Source organism: Uloborus diversus, chromosome 5, assembly GCF_026930045.1.
Source record: "Uloborus diversus isolate 005 chromosome 5, Udiv.v.3.1, whole genome shotgun sequence".
NCBI lineage: Eukaryota > Metazoa > Arthropoda > Arachnida > Araneae > Uloboridae > Uloborus > Uloborus diversus.
In genome coordinates, this window is record NC_072735.1 from 111,465,236 (window position 1) to 111,486,097 (window position 20,862).

At 31.8% G+C, this 20,862-nt stretch overlaps 1 protein-coding gene across 1 annotated transcript in view; it reads left to right on the forward strand.

Moving 5' to 3' along the window:
• Positions 1-6,936: 6,936 nt before the first annotated feature.
• The window catches only part of LOC129223081 (neurogenic locus Notch protein-like), a 65,137-nt gene continuing 51,211 nt past the window's right edge, over positions 6,937-20,862 (forward strand). Inside the window, exons 1-2 of the mRNA XM_054857647.1 lie at positions 6,937-6,953; positions 8,857-8,988. Coding sequence (XP_054713622.1) covers positions 6,937-6,953; positions 8,857-8,988 — 149 coding nt within the window. The remainder of the gene's footprint in view (positions 6,954-8,856; positions 8,989-20,862) is intronic.

The following is a 20,862-nucleotide window of genomic DNA, read 5'->3' on the forward strand; positions in this document are numbered from 1 at the left end:
AAAATTTGATTTTTGAATTGAATTTATAACGTTGGGTTTACAATAAAAAACAAAATGCGAAATTTTCTTAAAAAAGAAATGATATTTCAATCTCTGTTTAAAGGTTTTCCCCCTTCCCCTGAAGGGAGAGAGAGAAATGAAAAAATACAATTAAAAAAATATTTTTTAATCTGGAGTCGGAGTCGGAGTTGGAGTCGGAGTCGGGCGTTTCAAAAATCCAGGAGTCGGAGTCGGTCATTTTCCTTCCGACTCCGCAGCCCTGGTCACAAGTGATGTACTTCGACGCTCACTCCACTGGCGCGTTGGATGTTTACGCTTGTTGTTTAACGCGTTTCCAGGTTATGATAATACAGAAGCGAATTAAATATTGTGCTCAGCCCTAATGGCATTAATGAATGGCATTAGGGAACATCTCTTGTGATGTCATGTGCAGAAGCGTAAAAAATGACACTGAATCTGCGCACCAATTTAAGTAATTGTCAAAAAATACTGAACTTTGTCAATTAAAAAAAAAAAAAAAAAAATCAAATCCTATGTTTTTAAGTATGCCTTTTCAGAAAAAAAAAAAAAAAAACTTTTAACATTTCAGAAACGACCTCTTTACTAATCAGTAAGTTACTTGAGGCGTGTATTTATCAGTACGCACGTATTAAAAATCGAACTGCAGAAAAATAAGTTTTGTTATTACAACAATGCTAAAAAGATAGATAACACATTTTACCCCTGAAGCACTGTATACATCATCTAATAATTACATGAGGTATCAAGTAAAATTTATAGTTGAAGTTTTTACTTTTCCACTTTCAACTCTTAATTACGTCCATAACACATTCTTTCTATAAATGGGGGGGTAGGGAGTAGTTCGTCACAAAATAAACTCCATCTTCCACTACCATGTGCATGTCTTAACTACTGCAACAAATGTTTTTCGCATAGATCACATCTATTAATTAACAATAAGAAAATCAACTATTTTCATTGCGAGGCTATTTGAAAGACTTTTCAAACACTACATTAACATTTCTTTATGTTTGATTCTTTCACTAGGAACAGATAGTTTCTTAAAAATACTTGACTAAATAAAAAGTACGATTTATTAATATTGTGCAGGATGAGACACTTTTTAAAAAACTCATAGAAAAGCAAGAAATTGTCAGATCATTTTGTGATTAGCGTCATAATGCTTCAGTTCAAGAATTTTATAAAAGAAAAAAAAATCATATACAGTGGCTCCCAAAAGTGTTCGCACACTTTGAAATTTTTTAGTAAAACCAAAATAACTCGAAACTGAATTCGAATATAAAGTCCAATATTTTTTCACATCATTCCTATGTCATTCTAAATACAACCCGTTGGTTTTTTTCAAAATATTGACGAATCTTCTTTTTGAAATGGGTCAGAAAACGAAGAGACAAAGAAATAACACGCCACAGAAGTCATCGTACACTCAAATATTTTCGAATAAATTCATGATTAAAATTATCATATGCCGTTTTATTAATATTTTTGCACTGTGTTGACCCTTATAAGTCATTTGGCTTTAATTTTTCGTTTATTTATTCTTCAATATTGTGCTTATTACTGTAAAACGACTGGTATTCGTAAAAAACCGCAAAAACCATTCAAAATTTGAATTTTTTTTTCTCACAGTAGTGGTAAATTGGTTTGAAATGTCTCTAAATTAGTTAATTTATTTGTTTGTATAGTAAAGTGCTTGATAAAATGCTTTAAAGAAAGGAATCGGGCCGAAAACAAGGTAAGAAAAGGTCAACCAGCAAAGTTGACAATACGTGATCGTAGATTTAAAGTTAAAAAAATTATGAAAAATACACATTTGAGTACTGTAAAAGTTTCTGCAGAGTTAAATGAAACATTTTACATTTAATTTTCACCTAAAACTGTTCGCCAAGTTCTCTGATTAGCTGGATTAAATGAGCCCTCTTCCTGCAGAAATTTTCTTGGACGTGCGAAAAACAGAAAACTTACGCTTTTCGTCGCAAAATCAATGATAAATAAGCTAAAAACGTTTTAGAATCACGTCTAAATTACAGATAAAAATTAATTCTACATTTTTGGTTAAATTGCCGTATAACTGTAAGTAGAAAAAAAAATTAGGAACTTAATCTTAGGAACTTAGTTGGATCAGTTAATCAGGACGGTGGAGGTGTTTTAGTGTGAGGGTGCATATCAGCATCAGAACTTAGTAGTTTGTAATTTTTTGATGAAATAATGAATCATGCTGTTCCTTTAAATATTTTAAAAACCAAGTTTGAACTCTTAGCCAAAAATTTGGTTATTGGAAACAACTTTGTTTTTTATCAAGATAACGATAAGATGCACACGGTTTTCAACGTTTGCGTCTAGTGCCTCGAAAATTGTCCTAAAGTTTAGAAAATACCCCCTCAATCTCCAGATTTGAACTTAATGTAACATATTTAGAGATATCTGGAGGCTAGATTACGAAAATACTGCTTTGAAACGAAAATAGAGCTAGAAACAGTAACACTCGAAGTGTGGTTGAACACTTACTCAGAAATTACGCTAAAAAAAGAAAGAAAAAGAATGAAATCTATTCCCAGACGTTTAAAAGGTGTTATGAATACTCTATGACATTCTACTAATTAATAACTTAATCAAAAGTTAGATTATACAATAATATGTAGACATTTTACAAAGTGTACGAAGACTTTTGTGAGATAAAATTTCCGGCACTTTTCAGTTTTTCATTTTTAAAAAATTAAATTTTAATATTTTTTAAAACTTTTCATGCAGTTTTGCTAAAAAATGATCATAAATCTTATAATTAAATACCTATTCCGAAATATTAAATCTAACCAATGGATTGGGGCCTATTTCGATGAAAGTCGTAGGTGTACGAAGACTTTTGAGAGCCACTGTATAAGTAATCGCTGTATCATCGTCACGGTAAGAATTTATTTTTCTTATTGTGACGATACAACCGCCAATGTTAATTAAACAATTATAAAAAAAAAATGAACACCGTGTTTATAGTTATGTGAAAAAAGGCAGACGATAATATAAAATTCTAGCGATCGAATTTCATTGATTTTTTTACAGTATAAAATAATACATATGACTATTTTATATTATAAAAATTTTTCTAAAATTTTTTATACTGTCTACTTTTTTTTTTTTTTTGCATAAAATCCTATCTGATCAGAAAATTTCTGAATAGGACTACAATGATCAAAGTGAAAAACCAACGAAAATAAAACACAAATTTTGAAGAAAATACATCATATAGCTATTTCAAGTCTACAATGGAGCCTCTTCATCAGTGAGACTAAAATATTGAATATTATCATGTTCATTCTGTTGAAGTAAAAAATAGAGTTTTTAGGTAAAACATGGGTAAACCTTAACAGGATGTACGTAAATCCTTGTGCGGAAAAGAAGAAAATTAGGAATAGGGAGCACATGATATTCAACTTGATATAACCCCTTGTCTATTCAAAAAGGTCACCCTCCCTATACCTGTACACTTCTCAAAAAATGTAGGAGAAATCCCTATCGTTATCAAAGACTTCAGAAGAATCGAACCACGAAAAAAATGCGTGCATGCTTTGGGGGGGGGGATCGGGGGATTAAAAATCTTTACGAAACGTTTCCCACGGTTCCCCCAGTCATGCAATGTTCTGCCTTTTTGCTCTGCTCCGCTGGGTCGTTTCTGGCGCGAATGCCCTCCCTCCCTTCTCTTCGTTTCCGCTCGGCACCCCTCGAAGTAAGTTCCACGATCTTATGAAATGTACCTTGGTTTGCCCCTGCACAGCCTTGATCGAATTCGGAAAAATGATAAATCTATATTCCGGATTTGATTCTTACTTTTTATTCTCTCCGAAAATGACCGACAATATGAATGTTAAAATAGTTTCCCTTTGAAAAAACTAGGTAGAAAGCGACTAAATCGATTTTGACTCAAAAATATTTGCTGTAATTTTTTTTTTCCATTTTTTAAAATAACCTGTTAAATTATAAGTTATCAATATTAATTATATAATACCATATGCGGAGCATCATTTAAAGATTTAAACTAGGATTTCTGTATGGTAGCCACTGGCAACCACCGACCAGAGTCACAAAATATGGTAGCCACTTTAACACTTTTGGTAGCTATTTTTTAACGCAAAAAGTGAACAACTTATTGGTTTATTCAGTAAATTATTTCATGAACTTATTGGTTGTTTGTAATATTAACAACAAAAAATTCGTTGATAATAGAATTTGCGGCTCGGTAAGTCTTGATTTTAAATGAAAATAAAAGTGGGGACATCTTAGCAGTAGAATAAACTAATGTGACGTGGCTTTTTAAAATTTTTTGAAAAAGTACGTTCATGAAAGTCCCCCCCCCCCCTTAAAAATAGTCTGCAGGTCCCCCCCCCCTTATTTTCAAAAAAAGTTACTAAAAGAATTGATTATATTTTTTTCATTACGAAACTTTTATAAGAACCGGTTTTTTTTTTTTTTTTTTGTTAGGATGCTTAAAAAAAAAAATATATCTGATTTTTCAAACAAGGCGTGATCATAGTCATAATTTTAACATAACCCATAACAGTAATTTGTATTTATAACTCGGCAAACTTCATGCTCTCTCAAAATACTCGAAAAAGATCTTGAAAAGTGTTTGAAAAACAGGATTACCATTTGCAGCTCTATTTCTTAGAAATTGGTTCACAACAATTACATTGAAATTTTTTCCTTTGCGCCTTTTTTTTTATTGCAACCTTCAAATCTCATCTGTCAAGACAAAAGATTCGGCTTCTGTTCATCTTTTTTCTCAGTTGAACCCCGTTTTGTTTTCTTTTCTTTTTTTTTTTTAACTTTTGCTTATATAGTGTAATTTTTAGTAAATTATTTATTTTTCATGCCATCAAACGGGTCTGTAATTTTAGTTTACCATGAAAATTTGCCTTTACCCGTTGTTCTTCTCAAATTTCCTATTTCTTTAATCATTTTATCATTCTGAAAAGGATTTCAATATTATTGTTGCAAAGATTTATTGTATTAGATTTTGTTCAACATAATATTAAATACCAAGGGTCTGGCCAGAGGAAATGGAAGTCCTTTTAAAGACCCTTCATAAAAATCTAATTCGTTAAGAAAGGACCCTTCAAAAAATTATAATTAGTTTAAAAGGACCCTTCACAAAATTCTGATTAACCAAAAGGACCCTTTACAAAATCTCGGCTGACCAAATCGAATTCATTATGGACTCATTTTTTAATAAATGAGTACGCACATCAGAAATCTAATCTATATTGATAGATAACTTTTGGTTTACATTTTGAAACTTCAGAAAAAGATCTTATTTTTCACAATATTTTTTTTAATTCACAAAAATAGGACCCTGTGAAAAATCCTGGATAGACCTCTGAATACAAATAGGAATTCCCTATATTTTTAGCAAACATGCTAAGGAACTTGCTGTAAAAATCCAGTAGAAATTTACCACTCAAAGAATTCATCCCTAATACCATACCACAATCAAGAAAATGCAATTATCCACACTAACTTCATCCGTCACTGTCTGTTCTGTGGTGTGGCCAAACAGAATCCGCCAATACTTCAGAAAGGATCTGTAGAAAGAGGGGACGAAACAGGAAAATGAAGATGAAATTACCTCCCACTAAAATCATGATGAGCCTCACTCTTCACAACTCTCGTATTTCTTTTAAAAAATATAATAAAAAATGGCAACGCGAGTATGAACGGGTGGGAAAATGTCAGTGGAAGCTCTCTTTTTTTACACTATTATTTTTTTTACAAGGCGAGGATGGAATTCTGCTTTCAGATTATTTACCGTTCCGTTAAGTTTTATCTATTTCCTTCTTTGTTTTTAATATTTTTTTTTTCCGCATTTCATCCCCTTGTGGGGGTGGAGGAGCGAGAAGAAGTATCACAGCTGTTAACTTTTATCAACACATTCGGATGGGTCGGGTCTGTCTGAAGGGAAGGGAAAGTTCTTCGGCTCGGAATGTCAGCACAGGTCGCGAAATCTGGAGAACAGATGTGTTGGAAATGTGGTTTTAATTTTTAGTGGCGTGAAAAAATATGTATGGAGGAAAAAGCCACTTACTCAAAGATAATGTTTCTTCTTGACATCGGTTCGATGTTATGAGGAAAATTTTTCGTAATCAACTTGTATCTCAAATTTAATTATTATTATTGTTTGTCACGTGAAGATGCTGCGTTTAAAAGTTAAGCGACCCGTGTTTTAGTTTTAGTAGTATGAGAAGTGGTTTGTTCAAATTCTCTGTAAACGGGTTCTCAAGACGGACAATTTTATAAAAATAACACAGAAAGTGTTTTATTTCTTTAACATATCATTCATGGTGTTCTAACATTTCCTCAATACTTATTGTTAAAACTAATCACATTTTCACAAAAATAATCACAATTTACAAAACACAGACCATGGAAAATGTTCGAGCATGGGTGGATAAAAGTATTTAGCGTCAGTGAAGTTTTTTGACTGCTTGCACCAGAGAAGTTTACATTACTCGATCAATGCGTATTTTTATTATTGTACATGCTTTTAAACGTTAGTATATTTAAATTTGGGGAAAAAGTTAAATAAAATAATTAGTACAGTAAAACCCCTCTAAACGGACACCCCTCTTATGCGGACTATTTTTAATTCCCCGGTTCCAAGGCAAATAACATTATTAAATCCCTCTCCTGCGGACATCCCTCTATTGCGGACAAAAAAAAAAAAAAAAAAAAATTCCCGCTAGTGTCCGCATTAGAGGGATTTTACTGTATTTTAATTTTAAAGCATCACATATAAAAAATGTAATACGAAGTAAAATAAGTTTTAAAAGAAAAAGGAAAAAGCTATCTCTACCATAGAAAAATCAAGTCTTTTCAAAGTTAAAGTAAGATTAAAAAGGTTTCCAAAATGGCATCGCATCTAGATAAATGGCTTTGATCTTCCCGTAATGATGTAAAATATACAGATGAAGGGCGTTAATGACCGACAGAACGCTCATTGTCCAAGAGAATATACTTAAATCTTGAAGAACTCCATTCAGCATCTACATTTAATTATTGGGGCATGTTTAGAATAGCGTTCAACTTTCAATAAATGAATTTTGCTTGCACTATTTTACAATGCTTTTAAAATGCAAAATATTGTTCAAAAAATTCATTGAAAGATCAAAAGTTAGTTACTAAAACATCTTTAAAACGTAACAACCTAAAAATGAACGTTTAAGAAAATTTAAGAAAAACTCTTAAGAAGGGGGGGGGGGGGTAGGGCAAAAATGCAAACACACATACGTACAAAATCATCCTGGATCACATAGGTACTTTGTTATCTCCAACTTTGCGGTGCTTAATTTTCCAGCAAACTGGTTGATAATAAAGGACAAATCAAGAAATGTGTTTGGTTTGGGCATTTCTTTTACGTTTTTTGCAAGTAATGTTCCTTTTGAACCCAAGATGTATCCTGCTCAATTTTGCCGATAATTTTCTTTTCATTTGCGAAATAATTGTAGTATGCAAATTAATGTAAATCAGTTAAAGCACTTTAACTAAACTTTGCATTGGGACGTTGCTAATAAAAACAACCCTGGAACTATCCATGTTTCGTGTTCAAAGAATATCATGTCAATCTTAAATCTAGATTGCAAAGCAAAAAAAAAAAAAAAAAAAGTTCTCTGTTTCTTGTTTCAACTACTTGTTACTTTGTTCTGAAACGCTGTTACAGAATGTATAAATAGAATCTTTTCCTTCTCCTTCGCTTCTTTTCCCAGGCGGACTACCTGTTGATTACGACAACAGGAAAACTTCCTCGCCAAAATAATATGAGCTTATGAACGAAGTTCCTTTGCGGCTTGTCGTTCCATGCAGTTGAAAATTGGTCATTAGCACAATTATTTTCATCAAATTAAATGCTGTTAGCCTTCAATTGAATCTTTCTTTGAAGAATCACGCGAGGCTCGCTTTGTTCAAATAATTAAAATAGGGTTCACTTATTTATTAATATAACAATTTGTTATTAAAGGAAGTAGTTCTACAGTCATGGTTATGCATTTGTTATGTTAAATAGCATATTTGTACACGATATTCTTGGTCAGTTCGTTGGCCGTGAACCTTTTTTTTTCTCTTCGCTTCATTTCACGATAAGTAATTTTTATTTCAATGTAAGACAAAGTATACGTATACTCACTATGCATAAGTTTTATTTTCTAGCATTTGTTTTAGTTTTCAAACAAGATTTTTGATTTGGTGCTATTACGTTCTTAAAACTAAAATACAATTTATGGTCTATCTACCGGAATCAATTACCAATTAATTTAAACCATGTTGGTTTATTAAAGCTTTGCAAGAGGAAATTAAAACTAAAATATGAATTTATTTTTGCTTGTTCTAGAAGAACAAAAATTTTCAGTCATAAAATAAATGATTTTTGTTTATAGTAAATATCTTTTGAGTTCATAATAAAACTTCATATTATCTAATTTTTCCACGTTGTCTTTTGAACTTAAAAATCTTAACCTTTACTCTTCACATGCATGGCTAAATTATGCATTCATTTAACATTTGAAGCTTTTCTTAATTTCTATACATAACTATAGTCATAATTTAAATTACATACTACTTACCAAATAGTAAAATTTTCACAACTACGCGGCATAGGCCGAGTACATAGTCAAAATCTGGCTGAGGCGCAAACAGTTTAACCGCAACTACAATTGACACATGCCAGTTCAGACAAGTGACACATTGATCACTTAAACTGGCTTTTACTGCACTTAAATCAATGTTTTGCTGAAGTATTCAAGATATATATTTACTGAGGTTCATATTTACAGTGTACAAGCACTTGTTTCACAGGCGTGAGGGAAATGCATTATATTTAATAATTTGGTTTGTTTCTATATTTGCAGGCCTCGTATCTTGTTCTCCAAACCCTTGCAAAAATGGCGCATCTTGTGTTTCCAATCCTAGAGGTGAACCATATTGCAAGTAAGTGCTTGTTTTATTTTTTCATGTAGTTCTTCGCAATGATTGACGATTTAATTATTATGTTGTACTACTAATGTTTTCAAATGATACTATACGATCTGCAAAACAGGAAAAACGATGAATCACCGTGGAAACTTATTGTAAAGTAGAAAATCAGAGAAAAATTGATTTCAGTGTCTGCGTTCACTGATGGAAGGTCACTGTGACCTCCCAAAACATTTTTTTTTATTCGGCAAGTTTTATGTAACGATTCGGAAAAATTGAAGGAACTATTGCAAATCAAATTGCTAACTTTTTCTTTTCCTTTCTTTTTTTCCTCTTTTATTTTCTTCATCTTTTTTTGATCTGTTTTTTTCTCCCCTCATGAACTGTATATTTAGGCGTATTACATATGCATACTCATTTATCTGGGTGAAATTCGGAGTTTCATTCAGTAAGTTTTATTTAGAATGTAAAATATCAGGGCATTCAGGGGAATCCTTTTCAGCTAGAAACCGCGGAGAAGGCAGATTAAAAATGGCAATAAATTAATTAAAATTGTACGATACCTCGTGTGTAAAGAAGTACAACAAACTTAAAGAAAAAAAGAATTGAAAAGCCGTGTTAGAAATAAGTAGACGAATTCAAAAAATGAATTGTATTTAACCTTGCTAATTAGTAAAAAGAAACAATAATGTGAAAAAGTAGTTAATCATTAAATTAAAATTAAAAAAAAAAAGTATATACTACTGCTTAAAACGAATCTACCTACCTAGTGAATATTAAACGAACGTAGATCAAAGAGAAATATTGTATTATCTATCTGTGGCATATTGTTACAATTAAGTCACACAAGAGACGCGTAATTCAAAACAAGTTGAACGATTGTTTTACATTGAATGATGATCAATTGAAGTTGCAGAAAAATCCCATTAACTTATTTGAACGCATTAAAACTGAATTGTTTTGTATGGCAAATGTGTATTCGCTAGCTCTCAGTTATAAATACATGTTGCATTTTTTAAGATACAAATTAAGAAATCTATAGTATTTGAATGACTAGAAAGGGAAACGAATAAACCTATAGTTTTACATAATGATAAATACATTAAAAATTCCACAGATATTCTGTGAAAACTTAGAATTCGAAACATTATCATCAATTTGGATATTGAGGATAAAGTCCTATTATTTTAAGTGGAATTTAATTAAATTCGGCACATTTTGTCAATAGTAATGGTGATAGAATTAAAGAATTAAAGAATGCACAAACGATTTGAAAAGTTGAAAAGTTAAAAATAGAAATGTCTTCTTTATAAATTGCTTTACGAAGAGACGCCTTACTCATTTATTTTCCTTTATTATTTGTCGCAAATATATTGAATTGCAAACCTCAAACTCTGTGAGAAATGTCTTGAAAAACCAAGCGATCAGTGTAATATTTAAAGGGACTTCTATGGATCTTTAAAAGCCACTGTAGCTGGGGGTCTGTTGTGGGTGGAAATTGATTAGACTGCTGGGCTCTAGTCGCTTCTCATGCGGGGCTGTTAGCATAGGCTTTTGAACACATCTGCCTGCATCGACTGAAAACGGTTCCGTTGCAGATCACGTGATTGGGTTTACTATTGTTGGAAGTCTAACGGTTTTTCTTGTGGTAACGTCATCTGGATGACGTCTCCTCTCTGCCACTACTAGCTCTGCAGATGAGAGACATTTAATAACCCCCTGGACAATTTTTTAAACATTTGCTCAATAACTTTTCGATTAAACGATATTGATTTTTTTAAATTTAATTCTTAGTATTTATTGATGAACAAACAATATGAAAATTAATGGTTAGCTTAGAAAATGTACTTCAGTGTTTATTAAGCTGAAATATTTGTTATTTCAATCATAGGCGTTTTTTGAACAAGCAGTCGACGTTTTTCATTCACTACGTTGATTCTATGTCTTTTGTCGTCTTTCACTCTCTTCTCTCTCTAAGTACTTATATAGGTTTTTTGCGGGATTTCGTCTGGAGTAGCAAAATGTTTTTCTTTTGCTCTACTTTTTGAAATATTCCCAACAGTTTGCTAAGCAACTTAAAAACACATTTTTTACATGTTTTCCATGTGAATGTTCAGCATAGCAGAAAAAAAGTTCTTTCGGCGTACTAATTTTGTAGTAAAATTTAATTACTTGTCAAGCAAATAAAAAGTAGATATTTTTCTAATGTTTTCAATGCGATTTAATGAACAAAATTTTGTTAATTGCGCACGATTTTCGCCATTGCCTTAATTACTTATCAGGCCAAAAAAAAAAAAAAAGATAATTTTTTTACTAATGTTTTTTTCATGCATTCATTTTTGCAACACACGTTAAGTACCTGTAAACATGGTGCGAAAATATCCGATATTTTGATATATATCGGATATCCGATATTTTCAATTAGCACAAACTAAAGTCTTCGAAATAGTAAATGCATCCTCAAATCACTCTTTATTTTCTTATATTAGAATTACAATATGTAGACTTAAAATTAATGTTTCTTTCATTATTTAAATCTAATATTTCATTTTTCAATTCTATCAATTTTAATGGAGTTAATTTAGCATTAGCTGTTTTACTCATTTTTCTTCTGTTAGCTACTTTTACAATTATATGATTCAGACATAAATAATATGCATCAGTCGGTGCACATTGATAAGATATTTTCTTTTTTTTTGAGCAATGTTTTATATTTAATTAGGCACTTTTAAAATGCATTAAAATAGTTACATTACTATTAATTTTATGAATATAAAATACAAGAAAAGAAGGAATTATATTACTTTGGTATATTAATGATGTATTATACATCATAGAAATACAGTACATTACTTTTTGGTTATTTTTAATAATATATGGACAATATTACTATGATTAATATACTTTTTATATCGAAAATACCATAGTTGAAAAAATAAATATCGAAAATATCAAAATATCATGATATTTTCAAAATAAATATCGTCATATATATATCATGATATATATTGACTGATATATATCCGCGAACGCTGCCTGTAAAGCAAATGAAAAAATAGAAAGTAAAAAGTCATATGATCGAGTATTAACAAATTATCATTAGTTATGAATTTAATTGGTGGTAAATTTTTTTTAACGTCTCATGCGATTTGACAATCTCAAAATAGAATCAACCCTGTTTACATAATGCGGTTATAATTCAGTTTTCATTTTAATTCCTCAATCACAATTACTATAGTTTTTTTTCTTTTTCGAAAGGAGTTAATTAGGACAAATGATTATTTTAGTTACATGTTAAACATAACAATTAAGAAGCCAAATAATCAGCCGTGTTTACATAATATTACCCACTTCCCAATACACTTCACAACCCTTATCAAAATTACTGTAGTTTTTTTTTCTTCAAAAGTGGAGATAATAAGGAAAAAAGAGTAATTTAGTTACATGTTAAACATAAACAATTAAAAAGAAAGAGAATATTTATCCACCATGTTTATATAATATGAGTTTCAATCTGCATTAAAATCCTCAATCGTAATTGCTGTACTCCCCTTGCCCCAATAAGGTGAAATGATTGCTTTAATTACATGGTAAACATAAACAAATGAAAAGTTTCATAGTATTTTCCCTCCGCGTTCATATAATACGAACTCAATTCTCTTTATTCGTTTTCAATCCTAAATTACAATTGCTAAAGATTTCTGTATTTTAACAAGACATCATTCATTATTTTTCTTCGAAAGAAGAGTTAATAAGGACAAATGATTTCCCAGGATTCTCCCTTTACTCAGCTTCCTCGCATCATTTTTTTTTTTTTTTTTCATTGGAGCAGAGGGATGCGCGACCTGTTTGAACAGGTGACGAACTGGAGAAAGAAAGTCGATCCCTTCTTCTTTCGAGGAATAAACTTAACACCTGTGCTATTTGTTTCCCATCTGCCAAATCAGGTTGGTTTTTAATGCTAGGGAAAAAGCTAGTACAGTAAAACCTGTAAAGTTGACCACCCTTGTAAGTTGACCACCTGTCTATGTTGACCACTTTTGTCAGGAACGGAATTTGTCCTATCTCATATAATGAAGGAAAACCTCTGTAACTTGACCACCTCTCTATCTTGACCACCTGTCTATCTTGACCACTAATGTACGCCGAATTTGGTTTGAAGTATTGTAAAAAAACCCTTTGTAAGTTGACCACTTGGTTTATTTTTTAAAACTTTCTTCAGCAAATTATTTTATTTTATTATTTATTAATTATTATTATTATTATTTGATAGCTTTCCAAGAATGTTTTTAATGCTTTGATGACGGACTAGCATTTTACTAACTAAACAGCAGCATAAAGCTTAAGCTGCTCTTTATTCTCTAAACTTGTTTTTCATTTGTTGTTCTATTTGAGATAGCTTTTTGTTCTTTGTTCAATGAAAATAGGTGTCAGTAGAAAAGTTCAAAATCTTTTCTTTCAGTTGCAATATGTTATGGCAACATAGGAATTGTGCAAAAAGAGCTGGCACGGATCTAGATATTTTGGGCCTCCCTGCAACAAAATGTGTTGGGCCCCTCCCTAGTGGCCAGCAGTGTCTATTTGTAAAATGCATAAGTCTTAGTGCTAGTTTTTTTCTATTTTATCTTCAATTTCTAGGGTCAGTAGCCACTTTAAGGACGCGGGCCCCTCGCACTGCGGTTACACAGATCTGGGCTGCTAATGAGTAAAGTTACATGTTTCTGGTGCAGGGGATTAAGAGATAGGACATTTTAGTTTTGCCTTTATGAACTGGGAGAGTCGATCTTGTTACTCTTTGTGCTATACATAAAAAGGCTTCAAAAAGAAAGTTAGTTGAACTTGAGATGAATAAAAAGTATCAAATATTAAAATTAATTGAAAATGGAGAAATCCAGAGGAAATTAGCTGGCATATATGGAATTTCTAAACCTACAGTGTCTAATATAGTTAAAAACAAGGAAAAAATAACGAAATTATTTTTTGCTTTTTATTAAAAATACTGATAGGTATTTTTAATTATTGTTTCACTTTCAATAATGTTAAACACTGAAAGTGAGTTTAACAGAAAGAGTAAGGGTGAACTCCTCAAAAAATGAATACATGATGCAAGAAATGCCAAAAAAAAAACATTACCGCCCTTTATAAGTTGACCACCTGTCTAAGTTGACCGCCAAAGTGCTGAACCGCAAGTGGTCAACTTACACAGGTTTCACTGTACTACTATTCTTATTTTCATCCGTGAAATGTTAGTTAGAAGTTATCATTTAGAAAGCAATTGTAGTTATTTAAAAATTTTCTAGGTTTCTTCAACAACTGGGCTTTACCTTTATTTCATTTTTATTTGAATTATATTTAATTTTATATGAATTGTTACATGTTTTTAAATAGTTATTTTTAAAAATTATAAATTGTTACGACGCAACTTATTGTTCATGGATAGTGCTCACATTTTGAAAATTCAAGCACTTCAGTGTTTTATACCTTACTCATCCACTATCCGAAATACATAAATAAATTAATTAACTAAAAGAATCTTCTGTTTCTTACCTGATAAACTTTGCGTACGTATGATGGAAATAAATACACGTATGATGGAATGATACCTGTCAAAAGGTTGATTTTTGACTAGTAAATCTAAATTTTGTCAGACTGAGTATAATTAAAACTGAACTACGTTGAATTCCCTCATAAAATTATTTAAAAAAGAATCGAAAACTTCATCGCAATTACTTTACCTTCTGTACTTTAATCAAATTGTCCCTTATGTTTACTCCGAAGTTTCTAAACCAATAGCGTCAAACGGATGCATTTATTCCTTTGAAGTGCAAGTAATTCTTCTAAAAAAACCTTTAAAATAATTTGCTTACAAAGTTCTTAAATGTTTTAGTCTATGACTTCTTTAATTCAAGTTAATTTTGTATGTTTTTAATTATTGCGTTAAAAGTAATTCGTTACTTTATTAAAAATAGAGTTTTTCAATTTATTCTGATAAGTACTGTTTGATTTGTCTTCAGTTCAGTTTAAAACTGACAAAATAATTTTTTCGCTCCCGTTCAGTCCGTTAAAGATTACAAACACAGAATTCGGCCTTAAAAGCTTTTATAAACACAGAAATTCTTTAAATAAATTTCAGGACCTCTAGAAAGTAATCCAAAATGGGCAAAAATAATTTCTTGAACTATCTCCCATACGTTTTTCTAGATTATTTTAATAAGTAATTGCGATATGTTAAGGATTATTAACATTTAAAAGGATTATTTTTTTACTGATCTTTATCCTGAAATAATTTTTATGTAGTATAAAATTATGCTATGATAAAAAATGACTTATTAGTTTCGTTTTATTTCTAACCAAAAAAAAAAAAAGTGCGGAAGTCCTACCGTCCTCAGAAAATATTTTCGTTCGTAAATAGTCTGAATTTTGTCTAAAATTGACATAAAATTGAAAAGCTATCGTTAGCTCCCATGCAAATTAAAGCCTCCGTATTAGGATATTAAAAGCTTCGGGGATAATGAGGAATTTCTCCGTTGCTTCGACAAGTGGAAGCATTTTTGTTGAAAAATGTGCCATTTCTTTTTCCCATATTAATTGTTAAAAAGACATTAATTTAGCAATTACTGCCAGAGTAGCTCCCAGTTTCGTATATAATACTCGTTAATTGAATTACTAATAATCATCTTTCGACTGTAAAAAACATAAAATGAATAAAAAATAGCGCAAGGTCTCTTCCCGGAAAGATTGAACTCATCTCTTCTTACTGGCTATAAAGTTCTAATTGCGGTTTTTGTTTTTGTTAGGAGATCCCAGAAGATAACTAGGAGCATCTATTCATAGCTGCTCTTGGCCAATCAGGTTTTTAAAAATCGGACTTCGTTGGCCCCTCCTACCATCGCTACCGCTTCGGGGTCTGTTCCTGCTACAGCTGCTAACATAACTCAGACATAGTTTTTATCTTTTTTTTCTCCTTCGTATTTCTGTAGCCGCTGTCTCAGGGAACAATTACTAATTAATTTAGAGATAAACTGATTTTTTTCTCTCTTATATAAAGTAGCTTCATATAGCAACAAGTTTCAATATTAATTTTGGAGTGGCAAAGTTTTTTTTCTTTCAAATGTAAGGAAAAAAAAATTAATGTTTTAAAATTGTTTATATTTTACGGTTTGGTTCTGGTTCCTTCGGCTAAGTATCGATTGCCATTCTAGTCAACGACTACATCATCTTTATATAACTAATAATAATAAAGCTGAAACTCTCACTGTCTGGATCTCTGTGACGCGCATAGCGCCTAGACCGTTCGGCCGATTTTCATGAAATTTGGCACAAAATTAGTTTGTAGCATGGGAGTGTGCACCTCGAAGCGATTTTTCGAAAATTCGATTTTGTTCTTTTTCTATTCCAATTTTAAGAACATTTACCCGAGCAAATTATCATAACGTGGACGATTAAAATACCAAATTATCATAACGTGTAAAATGGGCGAGCAAATTGGCGAGAAATTCACCATCCATTATTTGTAAATATACAGGAGAACCAAATGATCTTTTAATTTTCTACTACGGGCAAAGCCATGCGGGTACCACTAGTATTTTAATATTTTGAATGATAGCTAATACGTATAACACATCAGAATCGATAAATATCTCCATCGGTAGCTGCTAAAAAGTCTAGGTCAGTGTTTCCCAAAGTGGGAGGCATGCTCTACTGGGGGACATTTCCTTTATTTTTTCAGGGGACAATCCTAGAATAATATATTAATTGTTTTAATTTAGAATGATCTCCTTTTTTTGCATCACCAGCCGTTGTTTCTTCGTTCTTTTAAGTCACATGTTCGAAAGCTTGTTTGAACCAAGTTAACGGTATTTTAGAGCTTTTCAAACTGAAAAACAAGTATGTTTTCTGCAACATGAATTATATATATCAACAGGGGCATCGGCATAATAGATGGAAGGTACAGGCAAAAAAAAAAAAAAAAAAATGTTGGGAAACACTCGTCTGGATGAAACTGATATTTTTATTTTGACTTCGACCGCAGTAAATAGCTTTGAAGACCGCAATTTTTGAGCTGTTTCTTTCTTAATAAAACAGTGCATTCTTGTTTTTTTTTTTTTGTTTCCATTGAATGGTTGTTATTTAATGCATAAAAGTGTTCATTATGTACAAGAGCTGAACTTGTACATAGGTTTTCTATTGTGTATGTTAGCTTCACTACAGTCGTTTTTTTTTAACTACAGGATTTCCACTTTAAAGAGCTCCCACGCTCCTTAAGAGTTCTTTTTTTTAAATTAAGAGTACTTAATTTCTGTTCGAGACCCTTAAAAGTCCCTAATTTCTGTTCAAGGCTCTAAAAATCTCAATTTCTGCAGGCGACAAGACATATGTATAATACTTTCACTTTCTCCTGTGAATTTTTAGTTTTGTGGAATTCCTCATGGCATTGTGTGTGGTTGAATGCCTACAATTTTCACATTGTTTGTCTTTCCATCAACCAGTATCTCAAAAACAGCCGACCCACCCTTTATTTAGTGCGATATTAATGATATTTCTAAGCAATATTGTTATGTGGTCATATTGGCTTGATAAGGTTCTCAATTTTTCTTAAAGAACCCCTTAAAAACTTTTAACAAGTCCATAATTTGTGGATTGGAAAAAGAGCTGAGGAACTATGAAAATTACATTTGAAAGAAACAATCACATTTAAATGACTTTGAATAAAGTGAAACGGAAAGTTTGCTGTAAACACCTGCGCAGAACGTGCTGGAAACACCTAAGAGTCGTGCAATTCTCTTACTGATTGAGCTTTTGAAGAGTTGAAGATCAGATTTGTTTTCACCTTGAGATATTTGTGAAGCTCTGCGATTAAAGTTTTCGTGACTCGGTACTTAGTGTTTCGCGTGACTGTGTGGCTTTCTGTTCATTCTTGAGTTTCGTAAGAAAATCACATCTCGTGATCGAAGGCAAAGCCGAGAGGGTGTGTTCTAAACGTGTTTCCTAATGCAAAGTTCACTATTTCGCGATAAGGTGAGATAGTATTTTTGTAATAAATTAAGACGCTTTTGATAGTTTCATGTGTCACTTGAAATTGTTGAATTAATTTCAGGAATTCAGATTTTTTTTTTTTTTTGGATAACGAGTTATTCTGTAAAACAATTAATAAATAAAATAAAATAAATAAGTTAAAAATGAACAAAGAAAAAGTGTTGTTGTTACTAATACTCCTCGAAGAACCGAGCCCAAGTAGCAAATTCTAGTTCATTTAAGGCAGAGAGGGATAACTTCCGTTTAAAAAAAAAAAATGAAAATTAGTAAATTAAATAGAATAAAAATAAATAAAAAAAAATATTACAATAATATCAAAATAACTAACAAAAAATAAATAAAGTGAAACCTATAATGATAAAAAATAATATCAATTGTTGCATTATTAAATGTAATTCCAATCTGACCTAAGACCCGATGAGATTCCCCCAGAGCTCATGACCCCTGGAGGAATTTAGCCTCCCCTGTTGTTCCGCCTTTGTTGCTACATCCTCCCACTTTTCGTGAGATCTTCGTTGATGAAATTCATTTGTAACAATGGAAGGTGTTATTAAAAACCGCATAAGGAACAATAAATTATTACTTGGAGTCTAAACTTCAACCAATTGTCTTATTTTTTTTTCTGATTTAAATTAATAAAATCAAGGTTGGTAGTTCCAAGAACGAAAAGGAGAGAGAGAGAGAGTGTGTGTGCTGAACATATGCGGAAATTGAGAAACTAACATTGGACTATATCCAGTAATCGACGGCTCTATAACATCATAGTTGTTTATGTAAGATAAATTCCTATAAATTTATATATTAAATACGGTTCGGGGCTTGTTTGGAGGTTAATCGGAGATATGTCTGTAATAAGTTTTCTGCGAATGTCATTGAGATTTAGAAAAACAATTAAATAAAAACAATAAACTTTTCAAAAGTAAAACGCTTTCAATGTTTGCATTGTTGCTATTTTAGATTAATTGTTTAGTTTTTTTTTTTCAATTGTAAAGTTATTCATTGCAAGTAATATACAAAAAATAAAGTCCGAAAATTGACCAAAACAGGATATACAGTCGGACCTCCATATATCGAAGTAGTAAATTGTCGCGGAAAAATTCGATATGTAGAAATTTCGATATATAGAAACGATCTTTTTTTTTCCTAAAAGTCTCCTAAACATTAAAATTAAAGCTAATTTACGTGTATGAAACCCAATTTCTAATTGATACCAGCATCGGATTAAATTAAAAGTTAATCAAGGGAATTAAAAAAATAACAGAAATTACATATTTTTGCACCATTATATATCTTCATTCTTCTTCAATTCAACTTGATCCGCAACATTAGGGGATTTTTATTTTGACAATATAATCGAGAGAAAAGTAAAAAATCGATCTTTTAACTTGAATGATTTTTACTGCAGCTAAAAAGACTAGGAATGATAATCAACAGACAAAAGGGATAGTTTGAAACTGATTTTAGTGTAACTGGTTACAACTAAGATTTGAAATAGCTTGAGGGAATTTAAGAACTCCAGAGCGAAACAACGACCTACCTACACACCCCTCAACCCCAGATTTCTTATGAGTTTCGTAGCAACCTTAAATAAACATAATTTTCTCCCCGCACCTTCATTTTTCATGAGACAAACAGTCGAAAATGGAAAAAATCTACGAATGCCTCGAAAAAAAAAAAAAAAATCGATATGTAGAGATTTTTTCGATATATAGAAACAATATTTCTATGTAAAGAACATAGAAATTCGCTGGGATTTCGATACATAGAAAATTTCGATATGTGGAAGTTCAATATATGGAGGTTTGACTGTAATTTCGGAAAGGGGTCAAAAACCTCCCTCCGGTCATTCGATAGCCCACTGCCATGCCCAATATTATAGGTTTGTATCCGACCCCTTCAAAAAACCCCGCCTCGACGAAAGAGAGAATCCTAGAGCACGAGACGAAAGAAAAAAAAAACATCTTTTCCAACCAGGGGCCGTAGCTAGCGTGACTGGCTTTCCGAGCGTACGCGAGTCAATCCGCCGCAGAAAAACCACCGTGGGAAAGCAAGCCAGCAAACAAAGACGCTGCCCCGCCAGCCATCTGGCCTCTCCTTCTCCAGAATTCCCCCCCCCCCCCCTTCTCCCTCCTTTTTCTTTCCTCGCGCCCCGAGGGGAGTTTCAGATAAGAAAAGGGCTACCTTCTTTCTCTCTCCCGCTCACTTGCTTCTTTTTTTCTTTCTTTCTCTTTTTCTGGTTCTGGTTCTTGCTTTTGCTTTACGTGGTGTTTGGATAAGTTGGAGAAGTTGTTTGTTATGTTGGAAAATAGTCCTCATTTGGATTAGCGCAGTAGCATTATTATTGTTACTTATTTATTTTTTTTATTTGTGTATTGTATCGAGCTTGTTTGTCACAATTTCTTTCTTTCTTTCTTTTTTTTTTTTTGAGCAATTTGAAACGAAAATATTTATAAGTCAAACAAATTACATAATTGGATGCCTCGGTTGCCAAATCGATTGACTCCTCTTAAAAAAAAATAATTTCTGACCATGTGATGGCAGAAAATTGTAACACGAGGTCCTATTTACTCCTATGGAAAATATCATCTTCTTCATAACTTTTCTCTACTTTTTCTTTTATGTAGTTAATCGATTTGGCAAGTGAAGCTACCAATTATCAGGTAAAACGGTAGTATTTTCAAGGTATCATGGCAAGAAGTGCACTCCAAAATTTCTGCAAAAAAAAAAAAAAAAAAAAGCATATTAATTTGAAATTAACCTAAGAAAAATTAATAATACTATTTTCGACTTGGGGGGGGGGGGTGGATATTGGTACCGAAGTTCTTTCAACAATAGTGGAACAAATTCATCATG